General features: G+C 36.3%; 1 protein-coding gene and 1 pseudogene across 2 annotated transcripts in view; one reads left to right on the top strand and one right to left on the bottom strand.

The window, feature by feature from the left end:
• The window catches only part of LOC107681071 (glycerophosphodiester phosphodiesterase domain-containing protein 5-like), a 9,762-nt pseudogene extending 6,148 nt beyond the window's left edge, over positions 1 to 3,614 (top strand).
• A 1,007-nt stretch (positions 3,615 to 4,621) lies between these two features.
• myo7ab (myosin VIIAb) overlaps positions 4,622 to 9,489 on the bottom strand; it is a 43,050-nt gene continuing 38,182 nt past the window's right edge. For both annotated transcript variants that reach the window (XM_016477344.1, XM_016477345.1), the window contains 10 exons: positions 8,937 to 9,092; positions 8,753 to 8,858; positions 7,657 to 7,770; positions 7,379 to 7,466; positions 7,189 to 7,295; positions 6,899 to 7,084; positions 6,700 to 6,816; positions 6,395 to 6,478; positions 5,587 to 5,706; positions 4,622 to 5,419 (listed from right to left, as the gene is read on the bottom strand). In XM_016477344.1, the coding sequence (XP_016332830.1) occupies positions 5,327 to 5,419; positions 5,587 to 5,706; positions 6,395 to 6,478; positions 6,700 to 6,816; positions 6,899 to 7,084; positions 7,189 to 7,295; positions 7,379 to 7,466; positions 7,657 to 7,770; positions 8,753 to 8,858; positions 8,937 to 9,092 (1,171 nt within the window). In that variant the 3' untranslated portion in view covers positions 4,622 to 5,326. The remainder of the gene's footprint in view (positions 5,420 to 5,586; positions 5,707 to 6,394; positions 6,479 to 6,699; positions 6,817 to 6,898; positions 7,085 to 7,188; positions 7,296 to 7,378; positions 7,467 to 7,656; positions 7,771 to 8,752; positions 8,859 to 8,936; positions 9,093 to 9,489) is intronic.

The following is a 9,489-nucleotide window of genomic DNA, read 5'->3' as shown; positions in this document are numbered from 1 at the left end:
TATATATATATATATATATATATATATATATATATATATTTATATCTCCATTTCACCCAAAATGCCACTTACACCCTTCTGGTTTTCACCCCTCGATATGGTATTTTCTTTTCATCTAACCTCCATATAATGCATATTAATCAAAGTCCCTTTAAGGCTAATATTAATGTAGCCTAGTATTTAAAAGCGCAGCAGCTGCTTTGTTTACAGCAGTAACCAAGAAAACGCTATATCGCTGCTGCTCCATAAGCCCACCTGCTTTCAGAGAGTGAATTTGCGTTCTCATCAAAGTCCCTTTAAAGGTCCCCTGAAGTGCCTTGAAACACACAGCGTTATTCTATGTGGTGATGTAATTTCAACTCAAACAGGAAGACAGGGCGGGACATATCGAGCAGCCCCGCCTCCTTTTAAAATTAGCCAATAGCGTTTTGTTTATATCTGCACTGTGCAGACTGCACAGGTCAGAGCCGTTGAGCTCGGTAAAGCCGCATTTGACAGCCGCAGCCTAATAGATTACCCCCTAGATTCAATATGAAACTCTTAGTAAAACATAATAGTGATCATAAGCATGCTGAGGCTGTGTAGTTTTAAAAGTGTTTAATATATGCCGACTCGCGCATATGATCCGCTCCATGCGATCGTGTCTCTGATCCAGTCCGGATCAGACTGTGCACGCTGCCGCGGTTCGCGTGACAACGTGAAACCAGACCTCATTTGCCCCAATCGAAAGCATATTTACACTATCTGAATTGTTCCCTATCACCTACATTGTACACTATGTGCCATTTACTGTACAGGAAATACTACACTGTGAACAAACGACCGATCTCAGCCGCAGCTTAAGCGTCTATTTATAGTGTAGGGGGCGGGTGCTTCGGCTTCTAGAGAGCGTTTGATTGGTCAGAAGATTTGATGAGAAGATGAAGTACGATGTGACGTCAAAAAAAATAATTGAGCCGTTTTGGAGGAAGTGACGAACTAAAAGTTTTGAATGCTTATATCTTCTAAATGCGAATTTTGTCACTGTTTTGGAGCACACTGCCTTATAGATAACCTTAAAACTAACATATTGATACTGACTTTTGATTTTGATTTCATGGGGACTTCAAGTAAAGTCATGTCACTCGGCGGCCATCTTTGAAACGTCTTTGGTTCTCATTAAGCCCGTTTGCTGTTTTTGTTTCGTGCATATTTTATGTAGCATAATTTAACAAAGCTACGGTCAGACCATTCTGTTTTTGCATCAGATTTTGAAATTATGAAATCTAATTTACATAAAAAAACAGCTCATGCTATATGTAGCATGTTTGTTTGGATCGTTATTAAAATGCAGTGGTCTTCATGTTTTCTGATTCATATAAAAGAAACACAGGGAAAAACTGAGATAAACTGTGAAACTGTCAGAATCCTAAAAAAAACGTGATACCAGCACTAATCCTACATGATCAAATAAATCCATCCTAATGCGCATATATATATATATATATATATATATATATATATATGGGATAAAGTGTGTGATTTTTATTGATTACAGAAAATATGCTGCTGCTAACATCAGCACCAACCTGTACATGATCAGCGAGCCATGGCTGTATTCTCTTGCCTGGTGTGCAGGGGCTCATTCTGTCGATACTAATGCTGTTCACATCCTCAAAAACCTGCAAAGACCACTCTTTCTCATGGTAAATGACACACATCTACAGTTCTCAGGGATGTTTTCATCCTGTTATTGGAGTTTTTTCCTGTGGCTTTCCTCTCTGTCTCTCACAGACGCCAGATGAGTACAGGCTTATGTGGACATCACTTCCCTTATTCTTGTCATGATTATCTTTGTGTTTCACTGGTGAGTCTATGCACAGAATTTACCACATCTCACTGTGACAGTGAACATGTAGCTGCAGTCCGAAATTGCTCTGTACTCCATACAAAAGACACTATGTAGGCTGTCAATGTGTTTGCAGGTGGAGGGAGCGTGGGTTGGCTCTCAGTGTGGACAGCAGTTCAGTACTTGAAAATGGGTTCTACAGACAGTTCAGGACAGGTAAGATGCATTTAATCTTTTAAAACACCAAATAATTTAATAATTAAATGAATAGTTCACCCAAAAAATGAAAAGTTGCTGTAAATGTAGTCACCCTCAGGCCATCCAAGATGTCCAAGGTCCAAGATGTTTTTGTCTGAAAACTTACATCAGAATTTACCTATCGGTAAGCCCCTCCCCTCGAACACAGATGAGCCAATGGCAGTCAAGTATCAGTTGCAAGGGGAGCAGAACTCGGACATCTGTAGGTTTCAGCCCCATTGAGAAACATTGGAAGATCCGAAGCTCGCATCGTTTTATGGGGTTTATGCTTCAAAAATGGAAAAACGATGTGCCTGGGGTACTTGTAACAGTGATTCCAGGTATCCTGAGAGGATAGGCAATAGAATTTATTTTATTCTATTTCCAAAACCCAAACAAAACGGAGCAAAATGTCCCAAAGCATTCACCCCCAATCCCAATGAAGACAAAAACTTTTGTTTTCTGGTTGTCATGCTCTCATTAAGTTACAATTTTCATCTGCTCAAGCAGAACGTTAATGTCATCTTGTGCTTTAGCAAGGTATCTCTGGCTAAAACTAGCTAACGTTAAAGTTAGTGAGTCCATACAAACCTAAATAGCGGACTGTTCTCGCGTCTTGTACAGTGTAGGGCAAAAACACATAAACGAAGGTCTACATCTCTTCATATGAAACTGGTTAAATGTAAATTAATTTAATCGTACCCTGCGATACATGAACAGTGTTCATCCTGCATGTCATCCGCGATCGTGACGACCGTAACATGAGGCTTCTCCCGCATGCATTGTGATCTGTGCACCCTCGCTTCCAAATGAATACCCACAATATTTATTTTAAAATCTTTTATATATTCCTCCATGGCATATTTAAGTCCCACTTGAATGGTGGTCCTTCTGTGAGGCTCTGGGGGGTGAATAAAGGCCTCCTGTAGCGAATCCATGCGTTTTGTAAGAAAAATATCCATATTTGTAACGTAATAAACACTTTTCTCACACTTCATCTATGACAGAGATGAGCAGGCCTTTATTCACCCCCCGGAGCCGTGTGAGTCACATTTTATTATGGATGCGCGCACTTTATTTCATGTCTTGTGGACTGTTGCACAAAAGCACCCGCCTACTGCAATGATAACGCTTGGAGGGGCCAGGACAATTTTTGATATAACTCTGATTGGATTCGTCTTAAAGAAGAAAGTCATATACACCTAGGATGCTTCGAGGGTGAGTAAAACACAGGCTAATTTTCATTTTTGGGTGAACAAACCCTTTAAGGTGATGCTTTAATCAGCTGTTTGGACTCCCATTCTGACGGCACCCATTCACTGCAGAGGATCTATTGGTGAGTGAGTGATGTAATGCTAAATTTCTCAAAATCTGGATTTTGGATGGGCTAAGGGTGAGTAGATTTTCATTTTTGGGTGAACTGTTCCTTTAATCTGAATCTTCAAGACTATTATGCTGATCCTGTTTCACATTCCCATGAACAGAGGTGAATGATGTGTGGTCTTTATCCAACATGAGTGACTCTGACAAGCAGGAACCATCTCTTTGAAGTGCCTGATGAAGTGTGTTGGTTCATATTTAACCCCTTATTTAAAAATAAAATCTCTAACTGATGTTCAGTTAAGCAGTATAAACCACTGTTTATGTGGTACATTGAAATCATCCTTACATTTTATAAATTGTAAGTGTTTGGTCACAAAATGACAGATAAGTAGCTGTCCTAATGTGATAGGATAGGATACAAATGCTAAATTCTAGTGACTAATCTTGCACCTCAGACTTTATATTGTCATTTGAGTTATTGCCTTTCACAAGCCCCAGGTTCTATCAATGTTACTGTAAAGGTTTCCATTTCAAGCATGAATGGAAATATTTGTCATGCCAATGAAACTGATGTTTCCGTCGCTGAAATATTAGTGGATCCGCTACTTGAATAAATCTTGTGTCTGATTAAATTCTGGCAAGAGCATATTGTTTTACATTGAGTTTTGCAAGAAACAATATTTTACACAAACTACCAATAGTGTTATGTAAGCCTATTAAAAAGAATTTTCGTTAATTGAAATGAAGCAAAATAAAAATAAAAAAATTACTTGAAAAACAAAAAAAAATGGAAATGTTGTAATGGCAACTTACTGAAAATAAGTTAAAGCTGAAGTATTAAAATGACTACAATTAAAACTGAAAAATAAATAAATAAAAAAACTGACAAACACAAAATTACTAAAATAAAATGTAAAAAAATAAAACAAATGAATACTATCACAATATATGAACAATATTAAAATAACTGACTAAAAAAAAAAAAAATGAGTCATTCGTAACTAGACCTATTTTATAACTAAATAAAGGGGTTCATGTCACACGTGTTGCATTCAAAGGATCTAATCTTTATATAATTGGTCATATGATCAGAAATCATTGATCAATGATGATAACAAATGTGTCATGAATCTCATTAAAATAACCAAGCTATCTCATATTATTGTTTTATTTATAAATAGCAGCTTCCAACACAAGAAAATTGGAATGACCAGAATTACAAACTACAAACACATTCTAAAAAAAAAAAAAAAGAATCAATTGGACAATGCCTAAAGATTTATCCTAAATATATTGTGTAGAAATGATAATGATTGTAGTCACATAACTGATCTTTTAATTTATAAAATACATTTTAATATGCATCACCTGGTCAAGCATTTACAAAAGGTAATAAAGAAATACTATTGAGAAAAATTAAAAGAATATCTTTTTAGACTGAATTCAATTTTGTAGTTACTGACATTAATTTGAGTAAGTAGTCACTTAGAGGTCAAAACATGACAGAGGTTATGACCAGGAGGAGAATCTTGTAAGTCTTTAAGCTAAAGGGCAAAACCAAATTCTGCAACATTCTAAATCCTTATGATGCATTTAATTGGCAAAATGAGATATGCAAATCATTCACAAATTCGCTGAAATCACGAACTTGATCTGACTTAATATACTTTCAATTTGATATCAGAGTAAAACCATATGAGGGCCTAAAACTTTACGTTTTTTTGACTGTCAATTAAACGTTGTTCATTGACATTAAAAGACTGAGAAATGCTATAACAAATTAAAATCCCAATTTACAATTAAGGCTCCAGTATGAAAAAGTAACACTAAAAGCAGATTCAGTTCATCTTCATGTATCAAAATGATGGATCTAGGATAAAGTGAGAACTGAGTCTGTGTGCTTATAAATAAACAATGCACTATTATAAGCCTGGCATGTTACTTGTTATTTACACGTGAACTGCGCTGCTTGGTCATGGTCGTCAACATCTGACTGATGTAAGACGTGAGAAGATCATCCATCTTGTATCCCTGAGAATAATAAATAAAGTCAGTTGATAAAGTAAGCTGCACAGTTAAGTACCTTTTATAAAGGAATAGCTGGTGCATTTCTGTCACCAAAGCACCATGGTATTACAGTCTGATAACATCACTGTACTATGGTACCACCACAGTATTTTATGTAAGGTGTGACTCACCAGTGAAGTCTCACACAGCAGTTTATTCCCTCTAACCAGGTTACCAATGGTAATGTGGAAATAGGTATGTCCACTACTCCAGTTCGAGATTTTGGTGAAGGGGTGTGTGCCCAATATGTCCTGTGGACAGATGAGTAAATGCCATTCAAACATTATTCAGAGATTTTTAAATAAGGATCTAATAAAAGTTTTTAACTCAAAAAGGACGTCCAAAACTGGCTACTTCGCTGTAGTCTTTATTTATGTTACTGCAAGGTAAGTATAACATAGCATTTAAATATGAATGCTAAAATGCTTAAATAAAACACACTACCGTTTAAAAGTTTGGGGGTTTGGGGTTACTATTTTTTTTAGTAAAAATATACATTTATTCAGTAAAGACACATTAAAGCAAAGATTTTTACACTGTTACAAAAAATCTAATTAATCCTGAAAAATGTATCAGTTTCCACAAAAACATTAAGCGACAACTATTTTCAACATAATCATAAGAAATGTTTCTTGAGGACCAAATCAGCATGTGACACTGAAGATTTGAGTAAAGGCTGATGGAAATTCAGCTTTGCCATCACAGGAATAAATGACATTTTAAAATGCATTCAAATAGAATTCATCTTTCACAATATTACAGATTTGACTGTATTTTTGATCAAACAAATGCAGCCTTGGAAAGTACAAGAGACTTCTTTCAAAAACATTAGAAAATCTTGCCAAGCCCAAACTTGAACAGTAGCGCACACAGTAAAGTTTGTACAGTAGTTTAGCCATTTACATACATTACATTGTTCTGGCCAGTGTGTAAACCTACCTTAGTTTTTGGGTCAATGAGAGTAACACCATGCTTGTTGATCGCTATCAAGAGGACTTCTGGGAAATTTGGATCTGAGGATTGCTGTGGGAGAAAATCAAAAATCATCAAACCACATCACTTCAATTTACAAAGCCGAACAAATCAAATTCTTGCTGCCCATCCCACCCACCTCTCGTACATTCTCACGAGAACTCCTACAACTATACTACAAGGACAATGTCGTTTTGTTTACACAGCATTTATTTATTTTAGAAATGTGCCATTTAGTAATTCAACATTGCATCATATTTTGACAAACTTGCCTTGACTTCAAAAAATGCCGATCCAAAAGTAGACCACTGGTAAATGATTTCCAGAAACATCAATTTTGCTTCCTCTCGAGATTTCCCTGCATGTTTATTGAAGTACGTAACGACAGGCTGAGAATAAACAAAGACACATAAACTCACTGCATTAACTTGAATGAGTGAATGTAAGAAGCAGGACTAGTGCTGCTCTCACCCGTTTCCAGTCGTTGGGCGACAGCTGATGCACCATGTCCTGAGGAAGCAGCTCCTTCAGCATCTTGGTGAAGTTATGAAACTGTGATTTGTCCTCCTCAAACCTCACTCTGTAAATGAGCGCAGCCAGCTGGAACGCCTCTTCAAGAGAGCACTTGTGGTAGCCACGCAGATACTTTGGGAGCTCCTGAAGAAAAATGTAGGAAAATGGAAGTAGATAGAGCATCACACAAAGTGTTTAAAAAAAAGAGCTTGAATTCACAGATTGAGTACAAAGAGAGAGTTTTCGACCTGGAAGTAATGAAAAATGGAGTCGGCCATGGGATCTTTGCCTGGAACGGTGCTGGTCCACAGTTTCTTCATGAAAAACACTTGGTAGGTCAGTGAAGGCACTGTGCCTACAGAACCAACAGAATCATTAAGAACCCTCATGTTTACACTCAATATATTGATAATTTTAATGAACAATACACATAATCACCATCTTTCACAGCTCTGGCTTTTTTGATCCAGTCGGTCAGATGTCGAACAAAGTCAAAGAAGAAATCTCCTTCTGGCACACTGATCACCTGAAACATTTAACCCAATACTGATATGTCAATTAAGACGTCTTACATTAAAATAACTGACTACAGGACATGTAGTCCCGGAGAAAGCTGTAACGTAAAAAATCCCCTTTGAGATATTTAGGGTGTCATAAACTCACACAGAACACCTTCATCTCATCTGAACAGACACTTGACAGCTCCGTAGTCTCACCTTGTCAGATATTTTGACAAACAAGCTGAAGCCTTCAGAAGACTGGAGCATCATTCTGCCAGCGATGTTCAGACAGAAATCTTTGGCTTTTGTGCTCGATTCAACTTCAAAAGCCTATCAAGAAATAAATAAATAAAATAAGGGATATTTGAAAAGAAAAAAAAAAAGAAGACACTATCAGATGCCAATCAGTTGCTAGTTATGGGGGGGACTTCATTTTAGCATGTATACAAACTGTAGGGGGCAAAAAGCCTTGTGTAAATCAAGTAAAACAACATTTTCATTACCTGAACAAAAATCATCATTATGGAAATAAATTAAAATATAAAAAAAACTTTCACTTATTTGATTTCAGCTAGTTGCAAAGGCAACATTTCTCATTTTTAGTTTAGTTTAAGTTCTAAAATAATAAAAATGAAATAAAGTAAAATTAATAAAAACAAATTAATTACTATATAGGCATACAAAACAAAAACAAAATTCCTAAAACTAACAAATTTAAGTGAAAACAGAACATTTAAAAATAAAATCTAAACGATCATTGATACCAAAATAAATGCTTCTATTCCAAGTGTTTTCTTTACTAATTATATTGCCATAATTTAACGATATGAATTAAACAAATGATCTTTGTATATATTTGCTTTTTTATACCATAGACATGATCAAATAAATTTCTGTGAAAAAAATGCTCATTTCATGTCATCTACAATTCATTGATTTATATATTCATAGCTAGACTATGTATTTGGTGTTTGCTATATTGCATAGTCAATTCATATTGCTACCCCATTTGTGTGTATTATTTTATATATCCAAAAAAGGGCCAGATTTCAGCTATATTTAAACCAAAAAGGAAATGAATCTCTGGAGTCTTGAGTCTATTCACACTTCATCTCTCTTCTGCCATTTTCTCCAGAAGCACCACATAACTCTGTGCTTAATTGAGGATGCAAATGAGGTCAGAGCACAACGCTTCCTCATGCATAAACAAACACATCTGGGCATGAGAGAGAAAGAGAATATTACCCCCACAGGAGGCTGAACACAACATACAATACAGGTAACAGATGCACACCTAGAGTTAAACTCTCACCTCATCAGTGTCATCAGGGAAGTACACTTTGTGAAAGATCTGGGTAGTTTTGTGTTGAATGGCCTCCACTTCTACAAGGTGGGGAGGATACTTTCTGGATCCATTTCTGTCCGTGAGGAAAAATGTTTTAAGGGAATTCCATGCAGCATTGGAGATACATGTTTGTATGTGCTTTGAGGGTTACCGCAAGGCTTTCTGCAGTCTCTGCATGCAGTCTGGGGCGACTGGATGATGTTTCTTGGATTGCAGGAACTTTTGGACATGAGGAAGCAACATGTTACTGGGAGGAAAAAGCCCAGTGCAGAGCCAGAGAAGCTCCCAGCCCTTCTCCTCACTGTATCTGACAATACAGAACTGCTGTCAGCCGACTCATTAGTCAACAATGATTTTAACATTGTAAGAGTAAAGCAGTTTTGGTCAGTTGCAAGCTGACCACTAGGGGACAGACTGATACAGATTTAAGAGCCACATTAGCCGTTTTCACATTAATGGGTCTCATTCATTGTCTGTTTGTAATCTGTGAGCAAACAATGTCACGCAGAATCATAATTTATCAAAACATTTGCATGTATATTAAAGATAAAATGTAAAACCAAATCACACGTATGCAAAAATGACCTTTTTCTACAAAGAAACATTTTTAAAAATGATATTAACATCTTATAATTGTATAAAATTAATAGTAAGAAGATATACCACATTTTAAATAGTGCTGTCAAACGATTAATCGTGATTAA

The sequence above is a fragment of the Sinocyclocheilus anshuiensis genome, unplaced genomic scaffold (assembly GCF_001515605.1).
Source record: "Sinocyclocheilus anshuiensis isolate Anshui unplaced genomic scaffold, SAMN03320099.WGS_v1.1 scaffold412, whole genome shotgun sequence".
In the NCBI taxonomy this organism is placed as follows: Eukaryota; Metazoa; Chordata; class Actinopteri; order Cypriniformes; family Cyprinidae; genus Sinocyclocheilus; species Sinocyclocheilus anshuiensis.
Note: the sequence above shows the minus strand (reverse complement) of the source record. Positions and strands in the feature narration are given on the sequence as shown.